General features: G+C 39.9%; 1 protein-coding gene across 3 annotated transcripts in view; it reads left to right on the top strand.

Annotated features, from left to right (window-relative positions):
* BICC1 (BicC family RNA binding protein 1) overlaps window positions 1-25614 on the top strand; it is a 294348-nt gene that overhangs the window by 238560 nt on the left and 30174 nt on the right. For 2 of the 3 annotated variants that reach the window (XM_040362049.1, XM_040362047.1), the window contains exons 6-15: window positions 2752-2805; window positions 7218-7412; window positions 14831-15082; window positions 16724-16855; window positions 18081-18255; window positions 21112-21273; window positions 22729-22925; window positions 23460-23595; window positions 24160-24316; window positions 24818-24938. In XM_040362049.1, the coding sequence (XP_040217983.1) occupies window positions 2752-2805; window positions 7218-7412; window positions 14831-15082; window positions 16724-16855; window positions 18081-18255; window positions 21112-21273; window positions 22729-22925; window positions 23460-23595; window positions 24160-24316; window positions 24818-24938 (1581 nt within the window). The remainder of the gene's footprint in view (window positions 1-2751; window positions 2806-7217; window positions 7413-14830; window positions 15083-16723; window positions 16856-18080; window positions 18256-21111; window positions 21274-22728; window positions 22926-23459; window positions 23596-24159; window positions 24317-24817; window positions 24939-25614) is intronic. The other variant, XM_040362048.1, reaches the window with a different exon arrangement.

The following is a 25614-nucleotide window of genomic DNA, read 5'->3' as shown; positions in this document are numbered from 1 at the left end:
TTACAAATGTTACAAAAATGAAAAATGGCAATAAATACATCAAAAGGTGCAGATAAAAACACATACCACTCACAGCGCTTAATCAACCCTGCGCATCCCAGAAAAAGGACACCACTGTCAGGACGCAGAAGATTCCTCTGGATGGAAAATAGGAGGAAGGAAGCCGGCGGTGCAGAATCGCATATAGCAAGATCTCAAGCCCTTATAGTCCCAAAGTGACATGTAATAATATACAAAACCTGTCCATAAATAAGGGACAGGATGAGTATGAATATAGTTAAATACCAAACCATTTACAAAAAGAAATATCTAAAATATATATAAATAACTGCATACCTGAGGTTTGCAGAAGTGTGTCAGTATTTTATTTGGCCAAAGGTGTCAGTAGAGAGCTAAGCAAAGCTCCAGCCTGTAAATACAATGGATGGCAGATAGGAACAGGCATTAAAATAGAAAAACAAAGCACAAATGAGGATTGAAGGCAAAAATGAATGGAGAGGTCCAGAGTAAAAGGTTGCTTACATGGGATGGACACTCAATATGGCCCAAGGACGTGCCGCTAGTACCACTGCCGTCCAGCAGTGTCTGACATTACTGGGCGGCTGAACGTTTTTATAGGGAAGCAGTAAGGCGGGCATTAGTATAGTGGGCGTGGTCCGAGGGATCAGGCAGGACATGATAGGCCAGCTGTAATGAGGGGATGGTGATAGACAGACGCAATTGCGTCATGACAAAGGGGCGTGGCCAGACGGAACGAAGAGACGCTGGTAACACAGCGCCGCCCAAAAGGGCGGAGTCACGACACATAATACGTCGCAGCATCGAGGAAAAGAAGGGGGCGTGGCCGAGCGGGGCAGAGAGACGCCGATCTTAAAAACGGAACCATAACAGCGCCGCCCTGAGGGGCGGAGTCACGGCGTGTGATACGTCGTAGTATCGAGGGAAGGCAGGAGAAAACTGCCAAGTGACAACCCGACACAGAAATGTCACTTGGCAGTTTTCTCCTGCCTTCCCTCGATACTACGACGTATCACACGCCGTGACTCCGCCCCTCAGGGCGGCGCTGTTATGGTTCCGTTTTTAAGATCGGCGTCTCTCTGCCCCGCTCGGCCACGCCCCCTTCTTTTCCTCGATGCTGCGACGTATTATGTGTCGTGACTCCGCCCTTTTGGGCGGCGCTGTGTTACCAGCGTCTCTTCGTTCCGTCTGGCCACGCCCCTTTGTCATGACGCAATTGCGTCTGTCTATCACCATCCCCTCATTACAGCTGGCCTATCATGTCCTGCCTGATCCCTCGGACCACGCCCACTATACTAATGCCCGCCTTACTGCTTCCCTATAAAAACGTTCAGCCGCCCAGTAATGTCAGACACTGCTGGACGGCAGTGGTACTAGCGGCACGTCCTTGGGCCATATTGAGTGTCCATCCCATGTAAGCAACCTTTTACTCTGGACCTCTCCATTCATTTTTGCCTTCAATCCTCATTTGTGCTTTGTTTTTCTATTTTAATGCCTGTTCCTATCTGCCATCCATTGTATTTACAGGCTGGAGCTTTGCTTAGCTCTCTACTGACACCTTTGGCCAAATAAAATACTGACACACTTCTGCAAACCTCAGGTATGCAGTTATTTATATATATTTTAGATATTTCTTTTTGTAAATGGTTTGGTATTTAACTATATTCATACTCATCCTGTCCCTTATTTATGGACAGGTTTTGTATATTATTACATGTCACTTTGGGACTATAAGGGCTTGAGATCTTGCTATATGCGATTCTGCACCGCCGGCTTCCTTCCTCCTATTTTCCATCCAGAGGAATCTTCTGCGTCCTGACAGTGGTGTCCTTTTTCTGGGATGCGCAGGGTTGATTAAGCGCTGTGAGTGGTATGTGTTTTTATCTGCACCTTTTGATGTATTTATTGCCATTTTTCATTTTTGTAACATTTGTAACATATGTATTTTTTCTGTTTTTTAGAAAAGTGGTTCCTATATATGTTGACTACACACATTTCGGCCCCTGATGAAGGGTAATCCGAAACGCGTAGGGCCGTGTACGTCTTCATGGACGTTACTTTTCAATGACACCCATCCATGTACTGTTTTTAAACAATTTATAAGTATAATTTTCATTTTGTATAATTTTCACTTTGTATATTAAAATACTTCATTTTTTGACTACTATGACTACTACATATTTTTGTTGCCTTTAAAGCCCCATTTAGGGGGTCTCTCCACATTTTCCTGCTTACCAGGGGTGTTGGCAACTTCTGGAAATCACACTGAGATGTTCCATTTATGCTAATGTTTTAAGGAATATACTCTGTATTCCTTCATGTATCTATTTTAATCTACAAACATATCAAGTAAAAGGCAGACCTTTCCCATATTTACCCTTTGCACAAAGGTTTCATTCTGATGACTGCTCTCCCATAAAAGTGTCTGTTTCCCTCCCATCTAGTCTGTGTATATCATTACAGACTGATGCCTCATTTGTTCGCTATTAATCTCATGTTAGATCTTAAATTATGATGAACATATCCTGCTAAATTGAATAGTAGGACAATAAAGCTCAGTGTAATGCTTTGACTCAGTTTTTATATACGGTATAGGGAAAAAAAATATTGTAAAGTATATGTTGTGCTTGTTTGTTTAAATTTACAAGTTGAGAGCGTTATAATGGTTGTGTGTGTTGATTTTTGTGTTGAGCGTTGATAATGAGGGATTTTATTTTTATTTTTTTAATATAGGTATCCATTGCAGGACAACCCGCTGGGGTAGAATCTGCAAGAGTAAGAATACGGGTAAGTGTTGGCAAGGGTTTGGTGGCATTTAAACGCATCCGCTGCTGGTCTAGTCTGTTATCGAAACAATTTTTACTATCCAATAAGTGCACTCATGGTGGGAATTTTTTTCCTGCACCACGGGTTGCAGAAATAGAAATTTGCACGATTCCCCCATCGATGCAGACAGTGACCCAAATCCCTCCTGCCGAGCTATTGTCTTCTCCCGGTGGGGGGAGCCCATTCTCGCTGAGAGAAGACAGTGATTATTGCAAGAAATTCCGACAGGTTGGTTGTACCTAAATTGATAAATGTATCAACTTGGTACATTCAGCCTGCACAATAATGGTTTGAATCGTGTATGACTGGCCTAATGTGAGTATTTGCACATAACAACCTATTCATATCTAACCTCCCAACACTTGGTGTTGGCAAACTTTCAGATTAAAGTGATTGTAAGACTTTTTTTAAAACAACAAACATACATCATACTTGTGCAACTCATTTTGCAGTGTGTGGCCCTGATCCGCAACTTCTGGGGTCCCTCAGGGCACTCGTGGCTCCTCCCCACACCAGATAACCCCCTAGGAGAAGCGCTCTCCTGGGGGGGTTACCTTGCAGGTGCGCTCCCGAGTCATTCATTTGGCGTCCATAGCTGCAGAATGTATGACTCGGCCCTGGCGCTCACGTCATTGAATTTGACACATAGGATGCATTAAGGTGAAAAAACACAAGGGTTTACAACCCCTTTAAATTTTCTTAGCTAATCTTTGCCCCTTTCTAACTTTAAATCAGACTTGCTTTCCCTGTTAATGTTTTTCAATTAGACCAGCATGACCAGAACAGCAGCTGAACATTGGGTAAAGGTCTTTTTATTACCCCAATGTACATGCACACACAATAAGCATCCATAATCGCAAGACTGCTATTACAGCCTATAGGGTCCATGTGTTAATGCTGAATTCATTTCCTGACAATAAATCGGAAAATATTTGTCAATTTTTTCAACCTACCATCTGAGCTTTCATCCTCCATTGGAAATTCATAGTTGTGTTACAACTGTTTTACCATCTACACTGCCAGAACATTATCTGAGGCTTTAAAAATCCAAGATATTGCACAATGCCTAAAGTCCTGATCACCATTAAAACTGGATATGTATAGTAGATATTTGCAGTAAGACTCTGTAGTTATAAATCTGCACACGTGGTAGTACAATCTACCAAAAAGTAAATGATTAGTGTTGGCCTTAATTCTTTAAGTTTCAGATAAATTACACGTTGTTTTTCCTGAGATTTACAGTACTTATTAAATTCCACCAAGCCAAGATTTAGGCTTGTTTCCGTGTACCAGTGCTCTGCAATGTCGGATTGGGCTTCTGGTTTCTTTGGCTTGATGAATACCATTGTGCTGTTTTGGAGAAACTCCCGTGAAAATGGTTTGGATGTTTTAGTGACATATTTCATACTTCCTTTATTGCTTTGTGGTTTTTAACTCTTCAACATTTTGAGACATTTTATGATTTTATAGCCCAGACTAAACCACCTTTCTTCAAGCAGCTCTTCCATTTATCATTTATTACTGATCTTGTGATGAATGCTAAAGTACACACAAGCAGAAGCACTGAAAGATTATTTTCTTTAGATCTGGCATTTATATTGCATTGAAATTCCTTGGACACCTCTTTTACACCACACAAGCCATTCAGTCAATCGTTAAAAAATTGGAAGAGAGGAAAATTACTACTTGCACCATAAGGGAGGGCATACGCCTTTTTGTTGTGAATTATACTTTTGCTGATTTGTATAAAGAATTTTACTCTTGCTGCTAGCCAACAAAATGCCGCTAGCAGAGGCCACTTTTCTGTAGTGTCAATATCAACCATAACATCCCTAAAATACATTTTGCATTGAGATGGAACCAAGGCAAATTCTGTGAATTCTGGAACAAATAAGGTGATGATGGTGGGACAAACGGGGTCATCTCTGATAGTTTCTTTTAACTCTTGTGCCCTCTATACCCTTTATGGACGAGCAATTTTTACATTTCCACAGTAGGCCTGTTCGGTAATAGCTTTGTCCTTAAGGTAACATAAGTAATACGTACACTTTTTTTTTTGTGGCAAACAAGGCTTTCTTCTGGCGGTTTTTTATCTTGTTAAAAACACATTTTGGTAATAGTTTCAATTTAAGTGGCGTCAAACATGATTTTTCTGGTAGGAAGCATGACAACGTCTTTGTCATGCAATGCTGAGAAAAACAATTGAATGAACATCTAAAAAATTAATAATAATAATGGTAAAAAAATAAACAAATTGAAATCCTAAAAAAAGCAGAAACCTTGATGAGTTATTTATGGCTGTTAATACAAGGTTAAATAGAAATACATTTTTAATTGAAAGATATGTTAATTCTTTCTCAGCCAGTGAGGGACAAAGGGAGTCTTCAACCTGTAGGCTATGCTGCCCCTTCAGGTGAACTACACACTGGCAAAAACTGTTAGCCAGCACAGAATACATTTGTTCACAGCCAGCAGGCCAGTGGATCTGTTTTCTTCAGCTCTGTTTTACTGTTCATTCTAAGGCTTTTCAGCTGCTGGTAGATTCTTGACAGATACTGAAAAACCTAGAAGTTTTTCTATTCAGTCGTTTGTACGTTTTCCCAGGTCATTTTTTAACTACTTCTCTCTGCGATGCCCATTCAATTCAGTAGGTTTCTGCAGTGTTCTACTGCTGCTAGTCGTTTCAGGCCGGATATTGAAAATACTGGAAGTCTTTCCACTTCTCTAAGGAGTACAATTTCCCAGTTTCTTTTCCCAGTGTTCTCTCTCTTTGATAGTCCTGCAGTCAGCGGTAACACCCTAGTTGACACAGGACTCCCGCCCAGTATGTCTGGGGATTTCTTGTGGAGTTATTGGTCCAGGTTGGAGGCAGTTCCTGACTCTAAAACTCACTGCTGAGTATCTTGGTTGAAGTTTCCTCTGTTTAGGTACAAGGGATACACATGTGTTATTTCCTATAGTAACTTTTGCTGACCAACCATTTTGTGTAGGGAGTTAAAATTGTCCTTTATTCTGGTCTTGCTTACACTTTTTATGCGCTTGGCAACAAGAAAGAGCCCCTCTTTATTTTCTGCTACAGGCTTTACAACAGAAATGGTACTGTTTTAGTACCACCTGTTGCTTCTTAATTACTTCCAGAAGCTTGGACTGGAAGAACAATTGAAGCGGAAAGTAGGAAACGTTATCGCTAGAGGAGTCTCTATGCCATCAGTCTTTGTTTTGTTTGGTCTTTACTGCTTTCTCTGGCTTTGCGTATGCAAATTAACTGCAGGACTTCGTCCCACTTGTTTCTTATGGGTTGGGGACCACATCTGAACTATGGTCCACAGCAAAATGTTCCCCTTTTGTTCAACAAACTTGTTAGGCCTGGCAAGTCTAGCAATAGCTTAGCAAGTAATTTTCAAACTTGCAGCACAATTCTCGGTGGCTGTTCTACTCAAAAGTATATTGCAAAGTATTTTCTTTCTTCTATGACTTCAGATAAAAAATTAATTGAAACGCCATGTTCTCCTTGTGCCTGAAGCATTTTTCTGCATGATCTTTGAGGGTCAAAATCTCTTTGGAATTATGAGATACTGTTTAGGATACTACTGGTGATAAAATAACTCTTCCTCAGGGAAGAAGCATATGGTGCAGACTGAAAGTTGTCTCGTTCTCTGTTGGGAAATGTTTACTCCCTCAGTGTTCTTGACCCTCCAATGATCCCTGTCCACCTACAAATCTTGGCACAGTCTGACAAATTCTCAGAGCAACCTTTTTTTGCACAAAGTATGCCCTCGCATTCCATGGTGGGGGAATGTTTATTAACCTTTTTACAGTTAACAGCTTCCATTAAAACCCAGTTTACGTCTTTAGATGTTCTGTTTTCTGCATTTCTGTTCTTTTGGTTTTGGCTGACAAAGTAAAATGGAAGATTACAGGAAAGTTTTTTCTGCAGAAAGGTAAATCTGAACCCCTGCGATGTTGAGGCAGTGGTTTCTACCTTTTTTCCCCATTTTTGCACCTTGTTTGAAAAAGATATCGAGTGTAATGAACTTATTCAGTCTTACAAAATATAGGTATATGGTTATTCATGGGGAATGGAAAATTTTGGAGAATTGATTCAGAGGGCCAATGCCATTTATGCATACAGACAGCAAGTGTTTGATGTGTGCCAAGATGTTTTCCACTGTGTGTGCGTGTCACAGTTCATTCTATTCTACAGCTTTCATGTGTGCGGGTGGCGTTTTTAAAAGCCTGAACCATGTTTTTAAAGTGTTTTATTTCCTTTATCTGTGAAGGTTTGGTGTTACTTCGCCAATTTCTTTCTCTGTAAAAGACAATATTCTACTTTTAACTCTGTTATATACATATGTTTTTTGTTTTCCCTACAGGAATTGCTACCTTTGGTTCTGATGTTTGAGTTGCCCATAGCTGGTATTTTACAGCCAATTCCAGACCCAAATTCTCCCACAATCCAGCACATTTCCCAAACCTACAACATAACGGTTTCTTTCAAGCAGAGGTCCAGAATGTATGGTGCTACTGTTATTGTGAGAGGCTCCCAGAATAACACCAGTGCTGTTAAGGTAATGGTCTTTGAAACATTTTTATAAAAAAAACTTGCATGATAAAGATGTACTGTGACTCCCGTCCTCTGTCTGCTGTAAGGTTCAATTTTCAATCACAATACTTTAAAAACAGCTCATTCCAAAGGAAGAATTTCAGAAAAGTATAATAAGAGTTCATGTAATATAATTCATTGACTGCAAAATTCCAGCTTTAGTTCTTAGACTGTATAGGGGGCACCAGGTGTTTTTTAGTGAAATTAATCTCTTGGCACGCAAAAGATGCTAAATTGTCATTTTAAATTGCTGATTCACTAAAACTTTTACAGACTTTTTTTTTTTTTTCAAACGTTTTGAACATTTCTTGCCAAAGGACTTATTAAAGTTCAAAATGTGCCTCTTGGTTGATTTTTCTTTTTTTTGTAATCTTACCATGCTGGTACAGGGAATTGCCATTCCAAAATAAATGTGAAGCTGCTATGAAAGCAAATTTCACAGATCTGTCCAGGCCAATATATGAAAGGACAATGCACAAGTCTTCAATAACAACCAAATTAATTTTCCCAGTGCAGGTTATAGAAATTAATTGGGATATTATCTCAAATCTTTGTCATTCCTTTTATATATATATATATATATATATATATATATATATATATATATATATATATATATATATATATATATATATATATATATATATATATATATATATATATATATAATCTATCTAGGCCAAGATTTTGGGATGTACATTTTAAGGCACATAGAACCACTCTATTTTTTGATGTAGATTTCTTTCCTCATAAACCCCAAAATTGCTTTTAAATCTATGGTTAAAATTTAAAATCCTTGTATTAATTTCTACATTGAATTTCAGTGATCTTTAGCATACTCCTATTAACTTGAAGGATCTTGAAGTTGTGCACTTGCACACGGTGCACTGTTTGCCTATAAGCAGGATTGTATCTGAGTTTTACATGTGGTTCCCAATTGCTTCTATTTGTGTTTTCCAAAATGCATCATGCAGGACTTTAATGAAAATTCCTAGAAGTCAAAAGGAGTGAGCTTAAAACTGGATCAAAACCTATGGAGCCAATAAAGGGATTTAAAAGGACCACATATGTTATGCCATAATTTTGATGACACCTCAGCATATTTTTTTTTAGTCTTTTTGGAATTATTTTGATGTGAAAGTATTGACATTGGTTAAATGCCATCACTGACTACATCTTTGGCTTTTAGAAGAAATCCATGAAATACTGTTGCAAATATTGAGGGATGTTCTACTTTACCACTTAAGGGGTTTGTTATTGGATTACACAAGCTCCAAGTTTAGAATTTATGATCTTATATTATGTATGTTTAATTACACAAATTTGCAAGACCAGTATAGGTGCCTTTGTTAAAATGGGAGGTGTTTTGTTTCCAGATTAAGGATTTTTGGTAGAAAAATGCCATTGGAATCCATATAATTTACTGTCCACATGTTTTTGATGCAAAGGATGGCATCTGGTATTAACCGGCGCTTGTGATGGTGGTTATATTTTGAAGCATTGCTGCCACATGCAGTTGGTGTCTTTTTAAAAAAAAATATTTACTGCCCATGGTGGTCCATAAACGCTAGATTTTTTAGGTGGTATTGGTGTCTTAAATTACCTACTGAGGACTTGGGATTAAGTGGCATGGGGGCCTTTTTCTCAGTGTTGGACTGGGGGGTACTTTCTGCAAAAAGGGGCAATACCAGGTTGTTGTTTTTTTTTGCCAATGGTTAACTTTAGTTTTTTTGGTACACAATGAAATGTATTTATTTTATTAAATGAAAAGGTTAAAAATATTCAAGCAATATCACATGTATCTGTATCTACAGTTTCCCTCTTGAAATATGTTGAAAAATTGCAACAATTTCCTTGAGTTGTAGTTTTTTATCACATGTCTTTAGGTATTGGGTCCCTTTTTTATAGAGGGAGGCCAGCTTTATTTTATTAAACTGTATAATTTGTGCGTAGATGGTAGACATTCAAACCATAGTGTATAAATGTTCCTTTACGTCTTGTCTTAATACATGACTCAAAGTCTTTGCAACCTCAAATAGTTGCTTCTTAAAGAAAATGCAGTTCTAGAGGTTTTCTTGGACTTTAAAAAATTATAAATGACAAAAATTGGGATTTTGGGAGCCTGGGATGCCGTCTGAGCTTGCCAATGGTCTTCTATCAGACCTAAACTTTTTTTTTCTTTTTTTTCTTTTTTTTTTTTTAACCTGTGCTAGAATAACCGTGGAATATCTGGTTTTAATACACCATATGTAGAAAACTATGAAAAAGTGTTATGACTGCTGCCCCTAAAATCTTCTAAAAGCTTCCCCATGTGTCACCATTAGTTTTCCCTGTTATATTCCTGTAGGGAAAATGTGTGATGCTTGTGAAATGCCGACTGAAGTTGTTTTCAGCTAATGCACCTTGTATACATTCCAGTTCTGCACAAATCCACTACTTAAAACAAAATTCCTTCACTCATTTCCCCCCTGCTCAAATTCACCCTTCATCGCAAAGACTGGGAGGTCGCTAGTGATTTTTCACTTTAGGTTATATACTTTTCTTCCAGCTAACATAGTAATACAAAGGCTCTAATGCCTTCTCATCCAATAAATACATAACATCAGTTATGTTCTTTGGATTATGTAAAAACACAAATACTGTATAAACTGTCTAGTTTACTCAGTACTTCAAACCCAGCCTTTAGCTATGTAATTATCTAAAATGGAACAGATGTTGAAGTTCCTATTTGTATGAATATGTTGAGCTGCCTCCTTGTTTTTTTTGGAATATTATGTTTGTGATTTTTTAAGCAAAGTTCCCTCCCTATTTATTCAGCAAGTGTTACTACTTGAAATAAGACCTAAAACTGTAAATATCTGTAAACAACCCTTAACCATTTGACCATTGGGCACTTAAACCCCCTTAATAACCAGACCAATTTTCAGCTTTCGGTGCTCTCACATTTTGAATGACAATTACTCAGACATACAACACTGTACCCAAATGAAATTTTTGTCATTTTTTTTCCCCACAGACGGAGCTTTCTTTTGGTATTTTTTTTTTCTTTTTTTTTCTTTCCACTTCAGACTCCACCAAAGATAAAAAAGGATCTATTGGACGAGGAGAGGACCACGCTCCTGGCCCGTACTTCACTTGCCGATATCATCTCCTCTATGGCATCGCATCATTAGTGGATCACGATCTTTTTTATTACATTTCTGATTGCTTTTTTTTTTTTTTTTTATCTATTTAAGATATTTTTCTTTCTTTTCATCTTTCGTGTTAATTTTCATAGGAACAACAAAACACTCCAAGTCTGAGTGAAAAAAAATACCCTTTCATCCCCTCCCCTTCCTCCCCCTCCCCAAACCACCCCTGCCAGTTTCTCTTTTTCCCTAATTTCAGTACCTTTTTAGATGCCATTATTACGCAATCCCTCCCCTCTCTTCATCATATCCGTTGCGCCCTAGCTCTCACCGGACTACATGAGAGAGACCGTTTGGGCTCACCTCCGCCCGCTCGACCTCTCCCCCACCAGTCGTCCCCCGTGCATGCCTATTCAATCCGTATACTCCAAGAACGCCAGCCTCTCTTCAATGCATTATAAATTAATATTAATACCCATAGCGTCAACAAAACTCATTGTGTGTTTAAACCTTTTCCATGCGCTCTTCCCCTTTCTCTTCGTCTCTAAATCTTAAAGATTCTAAGTTATAAATTTCTTCTACTCTGCAACACCACCCTCTCAATGAAGGGCTCTCTTTTTTTCCGCCAGTTCCGCGCTATTTGATGTTTTGCCGCATTCAAAAGTTCCGGGATCAGAGTCTCCAGATATTGTTTTGTTGGAGTGTGTGATCCATGCAAAACACATACCCAAGGATCGTCCGGGAGTACATTATTTGTAATTTCTTGGATTTTTTTTTTTTGATCTCCCTCCAGTATGTTTTTATTTTGGGGCATGTCCACCAAACATGGGCCATAGTGCCCACTTCACCGCAATCCCTCCAGCATTGCTGTGAAGCAGAGCCTGAAAATGTATGCAATTTATCCGGCGTAAGATACCATCTAACCAAACATTTGTAGTTTAGTTCTCTAGTATCATTATTTATTGAGGTTTCATGGACCCTAGTTATTATTTGGTGGTATTTAATCACAGTTGGGTTTTTTATTTTTTGCGCTATAAAAGAAAAAATTCTGTAAAAAAATTATTTCTTTGTTTCTGTTATAAAATTTAGCAAATTTGTAATTTTTCTTCATAAATTTGGGCCAAAATGTATACTGCTACATATCTTTGGTAAAAAAATAAGTACAAATTGGTGAATATTTGGTCTTTGTGAAAGTTATAGCGTCCACAAGCTATGGTGCCAATATCTGAAAATTGCGCGGGGGGGGGGTATTGCAGAGTATTGGGCGGGGGGGGGTATTGCAGAGTATTGCGCGGGGGGGGTATTGCAGAGTATTGCGCGGGGGGTATTGCAGAGTATTGCGGGGGGGGGGGGTATTGCAGAGTATTGCGCGGCGGGGGGGGTATTGCAGAGTATTGCGCGGCGGGGGGGGTATTGCAGAGTATTGCGCAGCGGGGGGGGTATTGCAGAGTATTGCGCAGCGGGGGGGGTATTGCAGAGTATTGCGCGGGGGGGGTATTGCAGAGTATTGCGCGGGGGGGGGGGTATTGCAGAGTATTGCGCGGGGGGGTATTGCAGAGTATTGCGCGGGGGGGGGGTATTGCAGAGTATTGCGCGGGGGGGGGTATTGCAGAGTATTGCGCGGGGGGGGGTATTGCAGAGTATTGCGCGGGGGGGGGGAGTATTGCGCGGGGGGGGGTATTGCAGAGTATTGCGCGGGGGGGGGGTATTGCAGAGTATTGCGCGGGGGGGGGGTATTGCAGAGTATTGCGCGGGGGGGGTGGGGGTATTGCAGAGTATTGCGCGGGGGGGTGGGGGTATTGCAGAGTATTGCGCGGGGGGGGGTGGGGGTATTGCAGAGTATTGCGCGGGGGGGGTATTGCAGAGTATTGCGCGGGGGGGGGGGGTATTGCAGAGTATTGCGCGGGGGGGGGGGGGTATTGCAGAGTATTGCGCGGGGGGGGTATTGCAGAGTATTGCGCGGGGGGGGTATTGCAGAGTATTGCGCGGGGGGGTATTGCAGAGTATTGCGCGGGGGGTATTGCAGAGTATTGCGCGGGCGGGGGGGGGTATTGCAGAGTATTGCGCGGATGGCTGGATTTGTGACTGCAATAGTCACAGATCCAGCCCACAGCGCTGCTGACACGCGCTCTCTCCTCTCACACTGTACCGATCGGTACAGAGAGAGGAGGGAGGAACCGTCAAATGACGCCAGTTTGTTTACATGTGATCGCTTCGTCATTGGACGGAGCTATTACGTGGTAAACGGCCGCTATCAGCGGCAATATACCGCGATCCGTGATGCGCCAGGTCCTCTGCCCCAGGGGGCCTGCGGGAGCGCGATTCTGGGAGGACGTCCATGGACGTCCTCCCAGAGTTAAGGAACCGCCTTGTAGCCGTAATTTGGCTATGGGGCGGTGATTAAGTGGTTAAGATGTCATGTCAAAATATTTCATGTACTATAGGATTAAAAACAAGCCTGTAGTAATACCACCCAAAAAACAGGTTTTGAGGGAAATTCTTAACCACTTAAGTACCAGCCCGTAATGCCCCTTGAAGGGGTTGTGTTCTAATGTGCAAGATAAGGGAGGCAAACGGGTTAATTTACAGGTCACAGAGATATGTGTAAGAGAGGAGGGTGGCATGAAGGGGTAAAAAAAGGTCCCTGAAACTGAATGGATCTGCAGCTGATCTATTAATACTTTCTCTATTCACATCTTTCCCCTGTTGAGGGAGAGGAATCTACCCTGTAAATAATAACCATGTGATTGATGTAATACAGCTTGGTACACAGCAATTTCTGTTTATCCAGTGCCATTTATGAACGGAGCTGCGTAAATAAAGGACCGCTGATCATCTGTTTAAAGACATTCCATGGTAGACTAAAGTTGAAAGTGAGCATAAACCTTAACTGACTGACATTTAGTTTGATAGAGCACTCTATATTCTAAACAATTGCCATGATTTGTGGTTTTGCTTGAGAATTTTCTTTTTTTAAAATGTTTCATCCTTTGTTGCATTTCCATGATGCTAAACTAATGCAAGCTCTTTGCAGCCTGTGTACATGCACTCCTACTGCAAAGCATTTCTCATGTTTGATTTCCTAATGGTGATATGGCTGCATGTAGTTTCAGTTGGGGGAGCATGTGGGAAGGTAAAAATGCAGAACACATAGGAGACAGTGACAGAGTTGTCCCCGTATACAAGAATAACAAGAAGCCCCTGAACAATAAATGGCAAGATCACCAGCAAGTATTTTAATAAAAGCTGCAGATTTAAAGAGGAAATGTTTGCATTACCATGTTAATACTTGGGACATTACTAATTGTATTTACATAGACTTTAAATATTTCTGTGATTTTCTTCAATAATGTTTTTTAAAGAAATGTTCACAAATGTATTCTTGAAAACACTTTCTGTGATGTGGTGTTTTTTCATATATATATATATTTTTTTTTTACCTGTTGCTTTGTTTTTTTTGTTTTTTCCCTTTCTACTGAAATTTCAGGTCGGCAGTCCACAAACTGGGCTAAATTTAATGAATGGCAATTTGAAAACCAGGTTAATCAATAAAATGGCAAAGCCAATACTTTTGTATTTTTTTTTTGGAAAGAAGTGTTTTTGCATTACTTTTAGAGGGACTTAAGACCCCTTTCACACTAGAGCGTTTTGCAGGCGCTATTGCGCTAAAAATAGCGCCTGCAAACCGACCGACCGATTAATAATTGGCCTTCATCAAGCATGAGAGGCCACCGCTGATCAAAATTTGTTCACTCTTTGCTGGACTTGCTAAATTTTGATCAGTGTATTGCCAGCTTTAGAGGACAGCTACATGGGATTGCTAGGAGGGAATACTGGGAAAACTGGATACAATTTACATATCTTCTTGTGAGCATTCCAGAGCCTCAAACAGCAGATAAAGGATATGAAGTAAGGAGATAAACTATTGTATTCAATATGGTTTGTGCTTGGATTATATGGCTGGCAGGTAAGGTGAAAGAGCAGATATACTTAGGTCTGGGACACCAAAAATATTATTCCCAAACCTTGACTTGTAAAATCCATAACATTGGCATAAAGACAAGGTAAGCTAGGATGTGCGTAAAAATAAAGAGAATTCGAAATTATGCCCCCTTGGCTTTTTTCACGTTCAAGGAGAATACAAAGTAGCAAACAATAGTATACAACAACTCCTGAAGTACTTTATAATGCATAGTATTTCTGGGCTAAACTGTTTGACAGATAATAGTCTAATAATTTATTCTGTTTTTCATAGGAAGGAACAGCGCTGCTCTTGGAACATCTTGCTGGTAGCCTGGCAAATGCCATTCCTGTTAGCACACAACTGGATATTGCTGCTCAGCATCACCTCTTCATGATGGGCCGCAACGGAAGCAACATCAAGCACATTATGCAAAGAACAGGTGCTCAGATTCACTTCCCAGACCCAAATAACCCTTTAAAGAAGTCCACAGTCTACCTCCAAGGCACCATCGAGTCAGTTTGTCTTGCCAGACAGTATCTCATGGTATGTATTTTCACAGGATTATGTGGTATTCTGGAAACCTATGTATGATTAAAAAGTGTGTGTATTTTAAAATTGTATGCCCTTGTGAAATACTTTTTTAAGCAACCCATTATCTATTGCCTTGTTTCTAGTGTGGTATTTATGCTTGGTTAGCTCAATGGACTTAACATTTTATGAGTACATTTTATGTTCTATAATAATGTTCCACTAGATGGCACTTGTAACCTACTATTTTTCCACACACACATGATATATATATATATAATATATTTTAACAAAATGGAAAGTAAATGAACAGAAGAGAAATCCAAATCAAATAAATATATTGTGTGACCGCCCTTTGTCTTCAACACCACTTCAATTCCTTTAGGTACACATGCATACAGTTTTTTTGAAGCAACTCTGCAGGTAGGTTGTTCAAAACATCTTGGAGAGCTAACCACAGATCTGTAAGCATCACTTCCAGGATGACTTGTTTTTTTACCCTGAAGATAGTTCTTAATGACAGTGGCTCTATTTTTTTGGGTTGTTGTCCTGCCTTTCTGGTATGGTATTAATGGATAAGTATCTGCCTGCATTGGCAAAGAGGACACTATTGATCCTGACCAAATCTCCAACTCCATTTTTAGAAATGCAGTTCCAATCTTGCAAGGAATCTCCACCATGCTTCACTATTGCCTGCAGACACTCATTATTGTACTCTTCTCTGGCAAAAAAATCGCTTCCTGCTACAGCCAAATATTACAATTTGTGAGCATTAGTCCAGAGCACCTGCTGCCATTTTTCTCCACCTAGTTCCTGTTTTTGTTCATAGTTGAGTTGATTAGAAACAAAGCTATGTCGAATGTATGGCTTTTTGCCCACAATTCTTCCATGAAGACCCCTCCAGGCCTAACTTCTCCAGACAGTAGATAGAATGTACCTGTACCCCACTGGTTTTCAATAGTTCTGTGCTGATGGCACTGCTGGAAACAGGTGGTCACAGCCACTGCTACACTAACCACTCCCTGCCCCCCAGATAAAAACAAGCGGGCCTAGCATGCAGCATAGGCCTGCCTAAATTTACCTGCCTGGCAGCTATCACCTTACCTAGCACCTACCTATGGTAGAGGGATATATATAGTGTGCAAAGCGCATTAACCTTTAGTGATTTCAACCACTTGTCTATTTTTACATAATCATGTTATTTAAAGTAAACCCATATAGAGGTTCAGAATGGATGCTGCCATTGCTAATGCTTTTCTAAAAACACTGGTGTTCTGGCTAGTTATTGACCTGGAAGAAACATGCAGCTGGAAAAGTCAGGAAAACATCAAAACTCCTGATCTGCAGATCAGACTTGCAGACTTGCCCTGAATTTATGTCATTAGACCAACATGGCAGTCAAGCAACTAGCATTATTACAATTTAGATCAGCAATGTCTGCCTGCAAATACAACCTCATCCAAAGACTGCTTTACCAGTGATGTAAGCATTGACTAAAATGCGTTAGAATGATCAACTGTGGTATAGTAACACTAGCAAAGCACATTCTGTATTTTCTTTTTAAAAATGTATTTCAAGATTTTGAGTAGTTTAATAACTATTTCCATCTCATTGAGGGTAGAGTCATATTGTGTCATCTTTGGACATTTCTCACAGGGTTGTCTACCACTTGTCCTGATGTTTGACATGAAGGAAGAAATTGAAGTAGAACCACAATATATTACTCAACTCATGGAACAACTAGATGTCTTTATCAGCATTAAACCAAAGCCAAAACAGCCAAGTAAAGTAAGTTTCCAAACAAATGCTGTCTGAAATTCTATTTCACTTTGCATGTTAAATTAAAGATATCCAGTTACTGGATCCTAGCAAGGGGAATACATCTAGGGTAACTGCACATGGAGGCTTACTATATTATGGTTCCCAATGTAGTTATGGCTTTCTTTTACAAATGTCCCAAAAAGATTAATGTGTTTTCAGATACTCTAGCTTAACACTGAACCAGCCATAGTGACTAAATTAATTTTGTCTAGCAATGCTTTATTACTAGCACTTTAGCAATTTTATTATATATGAACATTTAACTTTCTTGTTTGCACCTAACAAGATAGCATCACATTGCAAACATCTAGGTATTACTTTGAGAACTCTTGATTGTGGGGGGGAGGTTTTCATTACAAAAGGCAAAAATTATTAAACTGGTTGTGGTGGTACAGTACATAAAGTTAAAGTGTACCTGTCCTGACAGAAATATGTTTGTCTCCAATGCTGACTTTTTAAAAATGTATGTTGACTAGCTGTGTCTGTTGCTAACAATTCAGAGTAATTGACCTAGAACAACCATGTGCCATGACGGACAACAAGTATTTTCAGAAGCGAAGCTCCACTTTGGTTCCTGCCAAATTTCTCATGACCGGTGTCCTTTATAGGCCTGCTACTAGTTGAATCGATTTATGGTAACCTTAACTCAGGCATAGGGATGACAGTGAAGACCACGTGCAGTTCTGTTGTGGGAAATTGAGTATTGGTATGGAAAAGTGGTGTTGGCATGCTTGTAGGTGTTGTAGTTTAAGGTAGATCAAGGAAGTTGTTCACGTATTCAGTCTGACAGCTGTAGTGTGTAGCACTGCCCACTTTACCATTTTATAAGTTACCAATAATAATTAACTGAACTCTCAATCATGTATGTGGTGCGATTTACATTTTATCTATTTTTTATATTTTTTTGAATACCATCATAATTGGTTCTAAGTTTTCAAAATTATTTTTAAATACTATATTTATTGGCATATAACACTCACTTTTCCCCCCTGAAAATAGAGGGTAAACTGTGCCTGCGTGTAATACGCAGGGGGCTGTGGAAAGTTTTTTTCCAGAAACTTCCCTTTTAAAGTTAGGGTGCGTGTTATACGCCTGTCCATGTTATACGCCGATACATACGGTACACGTTTATTATATGTATGTATAGCACCTTCAATCTGGACTTTTTTTTTCTTTCGTTTGTGGTTTGCAGTCTGTTATCGTAAAAAGTGTGGAACGAAATGCCTTGAATATGTATGAAGCCAGAAAATGTCTTCTTGGACTTGACAGCAGTGGTGTGGCCATTACAAGCCAGTCTACCTTATCTTGCCCAATGCCTTACCATGGACTGGATATCTTGACAGCAGGTTTAGGACTTACTGGACTAGGTAAGTTATCCCAGAGCACATAGTGTTCCCAATTAGACTATGATTCCCCTGTAAGTTGTGCGCTTCTGGATTACAAAAGGGTACACAAAGCTATGTGATTTTTTTTTTTTTTTAAAGAATGTATGGTGTTTTGTTTATTTTTTAAGATATGTTAAGGGCTAGGTAAATATTGCTTAGAGATTGCATATGAATATTTGATATTTACCATTTGGAGCCAGTAGTTGGTGCACATTATAGCAAATATCAAGAAAAGTAATACAGCATTTATAAATGCTAAGCAAGCCATGTTGTAATTGTATTATGAAAATGTGCTTTCCTTTCCAATCATCAATAATGCAATATGGGTATTTGGAGGCAGTCTGTACATAGTTTGTGTAGAGAACGCCTCCAAAAATGTAATTTTCTGCTTGTTTGGCACAGATTTTCCAGAAGTCTGCATTAAGATAGAAAGACAATTTTTAGGCACCCCCTGCAATAGAAATGCAAGTTTTTGTGAAATACTCCAGGGGTTAATTTTTTCCAAAGGGGTGCAGATGCTACAGCTTTATCATTGAAAAACAAAACATTAATTTGCTGATAAATAATAAACCAGACCCTCCCATTCAGAATAAGTATGCAATGAGCCTGGCAAAACAAAACTCTTCACAGCACCAAAATGTAGTAATTTTCCAAAAAGTTTGTTAAAATTCCACGTACACATAATCGGACATTCTGACATCAAAACCGTGGATTTTTTTCCGATTGTTTGCCCAAACTTGTCTTGCATACACACGGTCACACAAATGTTGTCAGCAATTCCGTACGTCAAGAACGCAGTCACGTACAACACTATGACGAGCAGAGAAAAATGACATTCAATGATTCTGAGCATGATTTGGAATCAAGTTCAATGATTCCTCTACTGAAAAGCACCGCTATAACAGTAGTAAAGCACCGCTAAAACTAGCGGCGCTTTACTGCTAACGCCGCCCAGTGTGAAAAAGGTCAATCGCTACTCTGCATATCTTTACAAAAAATGTAAATGAGCATTTCATGATCATAAGTCATTGAGTCTAGATGCTCAGGCTAAATGTAACAGTGACAGCATGGGGTTGATTTACTGAAACTCTGCACAGAAACCATTTTATTTTAATTTTTTTGTCAAAGCTTAATTAAACAAGCTGAAGTTCGACTCTTTGTCGGTTAAAACAGACCTTCACCCTAACTGTGAAATAGTCCTCCCTTCCTCTCCCTCTCTTAGCAATGGACATTTTTTTTAAGGACTTGAGCACTTCCATTGTTCTCATTTAGCTGAGAGAGCCCTGCGGCACATCTGCGCATGCACTAGAGCTCCCAGTATCTGTGCAGGCATGGGTTTTGCCAAGCATCTACAAAGATCGCTAATATGGAAGCTGGACGGGAGCTGCGGTGGCTCAACGCGATTGGCACTGCGCTGACAAGCCATTCACCTCTGCAGCTAGAGGTTCGGATCCCGGTCTCGGCTTCATGTGAATTGAGTTTGGTGGTCTCAGCCCGGCTCCCGGTGGGTGTGCTATGCAAGGTAAGCCTGTGCTTAGTACGCCCGCCCCCCTCCCACAAAAAAACACCACACCTACACACGCACTCTAAATTGGGTTAACACACGCACTTTGACCACGCGGTCTCTAAAAGAGAGGCGAAGGACTAATGGGGCTGGTTGAGCGGGCTAATCCTCTCACTCCCTTATAGGGAGTCCCTCTGCCCCGTTGGGCTTCAAAGCGGAGCAGGTAGGGCGGGCTGTGTGGGAGGACCCCCTCACACACCCGCCATTGCCACCCGGGGCATGGAGAAAGGTGGCAGATTGCCTCTGGGGGAGGCCTGCCTACTCCCAACTCCTGCAGTACGGCTCCTCTCTCGAGTACACGCACAAAATACACTTTAAAAAAAGAAAAAAAAAAAAAAAAATATGGAAGCTGGACACATTCCCCATCTTTGCACGTAAGCTGTATTTCCATGGCATGTTGCGCATGTGGGCTCTTCCAGGGCCCATAGGGCGGGCAGAGCACATGGGGGCACCATATTGGTTGTACGCGTGGGGGTAAGGGCTACTTGAAGAGGCAAACTACAGTTCTTCTTTAGAGCAGAGCTCCAGTCGTTTTTGTGTTAGTCAGCAGCTACAAAAAGTGTAGCTGCTGACTTTTAAAAAAAAAAACTCGCATGTCCCAGGATCCAGCAATATGGCCGGGTGAACCCTCGACTCTTACAACTGTGGGTACCCGGCGGTGACAACTTGCTGCTTCATAGCCGGGTGCACATGTTGCGCTGCGCCTCCCGAATGGTCATGCAATTTTCTGTGAGGGGACCCAGAAGATTGCAAGGAGGGAGAGGAAGAGGAGATCATTTGTTCGAATCGCCTAGGTGGTCCGAGCGTAAGTGGGAGCGGCTACCTGTCAAAACTAGGACAGCACAGCTGGGAAGGTAGCTCACACGAGTGCCGCCATAGAAAGTGGCTTGCTATGGCGGCACTCGCCTAGAGGAGTAGCCAGGGGTTTCCGGCAGGGGTTCTGAGAAGTGGAGGATCAGGGCTGGTCTGTGCAAAGCCATTGCACAGAGCAGGTGAGTATAACATGTTTGATTTTTTTGTATTTTAATATTAATAAATATTTAATATTACTTTAATATCTCAGTGTCCTATAGAATGGTGTGTGACCCCTTGCAAGTTCATTAGAAGTATTGCTTCAAACTGATGAATACTTGCAGGCCTTGAAACTTAATACAGTATGGCATTTATTGTTATATCCTTGGTGTCCTCCTTTATTGCGTTTAGTAAGAAGTGTTGCTATACAATTAAAAGGCTGTTTCCTTACATTAAATCTATGTACTTCGCCCCCCTCCTAGGTCTTTTGGGCCCAAATGCTCTGTCAATGAATTCCACAACAGCACAGAATACTCTGCTGAATGCACTCAATAGCACTGTCAGCCCACTGCACAGCCCCAGTTCTGCGGCAACTAGCCCAACACTTTGGGCAGCTTCACTAGCCAACACCTCCAGTGCTCCAGGTAATGTGAATCTTATATTGGTTTCATGATCACATTATGCTTTCATCTCAAAATACATTCTGGTGCAGAAAGTTACTTAAAATCAAAAGCAAACCATCTTAATGCCAGCTCTCGTTTTGTGAAAAAATCAAAGGAACCTTCTGATTATTTACACTAGGTAGAACATCTATTTGTTATTAAATACTGATGTCTTGTAGGTACAGTATATACCAAATCTCTGGCAAACCAGTTTTTAAATTTTTCTTACAAGATAGATTTGGGTTTGCTTAAAAAAAAACAAAAAACAATATCAGACTCTTTATCTGGCCTCTATTGCAGTCAAAGGCTAAGAAAATCCTGCAATGGAACAAAATTCCCCAGGATTTTTCTCCTAAATTATATGATCATTGGTCTGTTATAAATCCATAGCCAATGGTTTTCTAATCCATGAAATCCAACACCATTAAACAAATTACATCACTGCCAACACAATTGTAAAATTATATCAAAGTGAAACTTTTGATTTTAAGTCTTCCTTTCCATAGACTACATAGTCTGCTGCAAAATAAACTGAAGAATGTGTTTTCTCTTTCACACAAATTCCTCCACTACACTTTCCATTTAGATATGCCTGTACAGCTTTGGACATGATTATTGGTTGCAGTTCTAATCTACCCAGGGAATATATTTTGGCCATTATTGTCTTTAAGAAGAAATTTGGTTCTGTGTTGCCAAGAAGACTGGAATCCAGGTTTCCCAAAATTGGGATATAAGGGCACTTTTTATATAATTTAGAAGGGGCCGTTCTTACAAAGATAAGGCTTTAAGCCATGAAATCAATTGCTGATTTTTTTTTTTTTGTGGATCAAAAACATAGGGGTTAATAATAAAATGCACTGTAAGATGAGACCTAGTTGGTCATGCTAATCAAATTTTATTACATTTTGTAGACCAAAATTACTTGGTTATCAAGTTGATACTTTTCTGCCTTTATCATCCTGTATTTTTGATCCCCAGCGATCATCTAGGCTTTTATGTTTTATTTATTTTCAGAATGGAAAAAACTTCTTCCTGACTCCAAAACCAGAAAGTTATTTTCTCATAGGAGAAATAATCATGCATAGATCAGCTAAACTGCCTTTTTTTTCTATTCTTTCATTAGAGATTTTTCAATTGGGAGACCATACAAAGGTTGCATAGTCCAATACTGCAAAATGACAATTGGGAAAATACAATCACATGATTGTCTGACAGATTGATGTACAAACAATGAGGTGCAATTGTAGTAAAATGAAAATAAAAGATGGCAGAGAAGAGAGACTTGGAGGGTACATAACTGCAGCCAATTGAGTTCATTAAAATGGATGCTGGAATTTCTACATGGAGATGACTAGCATTACAGATTGATGCGGTTTTCTGTTAATTAAATTGATGGTATTAGTAACTGATTATTATATGAATTTTTTTTTTTTTCAGGGTTTTCTGCAATACCACATATGATGATGCCATCTGCTGCACAAGCTACGTTGACTAGCTTTTTGCTGTCTGGAGTGCCAAACTATGGCCAAAATACACGATCTCCTCCACCAGGACTAACACCAGTTGATGTACATATGAATGGCATGCACTCTGAATGCAAGAAACTCACATCTGCATTAAATGGTCACGTGAAAGTAGGTCTTTGTTATTGTACTTGTATTTACTGACTTTTTGTAACTTTGTGAACAAACAGAAGTTGCATGTGTCGTTATGTGCCGTAAAACTTGTAGAAAAATGCTGTGTGTGATAATGAGCATTTATGATGGTCAGAAGTTTTTGTTGCTCTTGAGCTTTCCAAGCGATGCTCTAAACACGACCAACATTGAACAGTGTTCATATTTTTCATGTGTTTGAGGGATTTAAAATGGGTTTTTCTTGCGCAGATAATTTTGTCTTTATTCAGCAACAAACTTCATAGGAGAAAAAATGGTGGTCTTTCTTGGCTGCAAAGGGCATCACCTGTACTCTCCATTGCTTGAAAATCATGTAACCCTTCTTGATGTATATATTGTTATATACTTGTGACGTTATAATGTTCTGTGCATGTCTCCTTGCTCAAGAATTCATCTACACTGTGAGCCGGTGCAGTAATGGTGCATTCGCCCTTTTTTTTTTAACGTGTTTGGCTTTCACATTAAAATTATTCTGACATGTTTTTACTGTTGCAGCCTTCACACATGAAATATGGCTCAATACCTACATCTCTGGGAGATAAAGTAATAAACGCACACCTACCTGAGGGGGCTAGGCAATCTAACAACCGCAGCTCGCCTGTTCAAACAAACTCAAAGTCTGACTCTGAAGGTGCGTTTATCGAAGTTCTTCCTTTTTTGTTGTTTTTCCAAGTCTCCTCCTTCTCATCTTTTCTAAAAATGGGCCTCATTTATCAAAGTATCTGTGGTTGTCTATTGCCGACTATGAGAACAGATAAATATACAAAGTATCGGACTGTGTTCTAGGAGGATCACAGACCAATTCAACTGCCTCCTCAAAACATTGTAACCAAGTCAGAGTTTATCCAATTATAGTTCAGAGCAGCATAAGAAAATGGCAATGTTGTCCTATCCTTTCTGAACATGGTCTTGTGTCTATGGATATCACAGTGTAATAAGCATTTGGTAATATAGCATTTGCACTCATAGCTATTAAAGGACTGGTTAGAATATTTTTTGGCTTAATAAAATCAAAATACTTTTGAGGAAAAAAATGCATATGTTGTAAAAAATATTGAACCATATGAGACAAGTGAAAAGCACAGGTAATCCTATCATGACTGCATACACTGCCTGATCCTCCTCTACCATCCTTTTTTGTGTTCTATACTTTTTATCCTTTTCAGCTTTTTTTTTTTTTTTTTTTTTTTGATAGGTGGTAACGATGCCTTTGTGGAAGTAGGGATGCCAAGAAGTCCATCCCACTCTGCTAATACCAATGATCTCAAGCAGATGCTGAGTTCAGCCAAAGTACCCTGTACTAAGAGACAGACAGTGGAATTGCTACATGGCACTAAGAACTCTCATCTACAGTAAGTTCTGGCTGGAGAATGCATGTTCTAGTTCTTTCTTTATACACTGAGGTTATGATTATACAGTTAGGTTAAAATTTCGCAAAGTGACCAGCTAGATTGCACTTTACTGCTGTCAGATCAAAAGGTGATTGCCGATTTGCCGCTTTGAGTTATTTTCTAAACATTTGCCAATTTGGCTGCTTTTGTATACTTTATTTTGCCCATTATGATTCTTCTCTGAAATAAATCTGTTTGATATATTTTGAATGGGTCTAAATAGATCCTAAAATGGCACACTAGGAAGTTCCAACTATTACCAGAAGCAGTCCTGATGCATTATTTTCCCTCATTTCTTTTAATAGGCTTTTGAGAAAAAAGCCTGAATATTTTTCATTTTTATTTGATGTATAGAATAATCGTGGTCATATAGTGGCTCGTTAAGTGGCCTGATGGTGCATAAATTAAATTCAACTCTGATTTACATTTCCTTTTTTATTCTTTTTTTTTTTTTTTTTACAGTAGTAGTGAAAGGTTACTTTCAGATTCAGAGATGAGTTCAACAGATGGCCCAATGACAGACAAGAAGGCTCCTGGAAGTGAGAGAGCAGCCGAACGAGCTGCCCAGCAGAACTCAGAGAGGGTACGATTTAATTCAGTCTTCTTTTACAAATATGCAGGTAATTATCGTTGTCGCCATCATTTATCGCGTCCGCCTTCCTTACCTCATCTCATAACCAGTAGGAGTCTGACACAATAGCAACAAAAAAATTAATTGCCGAACTATTGACGTTCTGAAAAGAAAACGCTATAAATGAGCACAATAACTGAAAAGATACACTCCCATGACTTATTTTTAACATTTCCAGCCAGGGGCGTACCTAGAGCATTTGGCACCCAAGGCCCATCCTATATCTGGCACCCATCCCCCCCCCAAACTGTGAAATGTAAAAACACCCACAAGAAAACACCTTCCTCTGCCGAGATCAGCGTTGTTGTATTCTGATTTTTTTTAAAGAAATGGTGCTGTTGGCTGCCGAGTAAACAGGAAGTGTCAATGTGCTGTTGCTTCCGGGTTTCTACATCGGAGACCCGGTCAAAGACAAATCCGGCTTTGTTCGGGTCTCTGGCCAGCCGGCTGGTGGCTCAGGTCTCCAGGTGGGATCTGAGACCTGGGCGGAACTGTGGGGGGGGATGGGGACATCCCCTTCCACTCCTTGTAATAACAGCCGATGCTGTTCATCCATGGCAGCGGTTGACAATAGATGGGACAGGACAGAGGTGTCAGTCACTCTGGTGTGAGCAGATCCCACATTTTT

Source organism: Rana temporaria, chromosome 8, assembly GCF_905171775.1.
Source record: "Rana temporaria chromosome 8, aRanTem1.1, whole genome shotgun sequence".
Lineage (NCBI taxonomy): Eukaryota > Metazoa > Chordata > Amphibia > Anura > Ranidae > Rana > Rana temporaria.
Note: the sequence above shows the minus strand (reverse complement) of the source record. Positions and strands in the feature narration are given on the sequence as shown.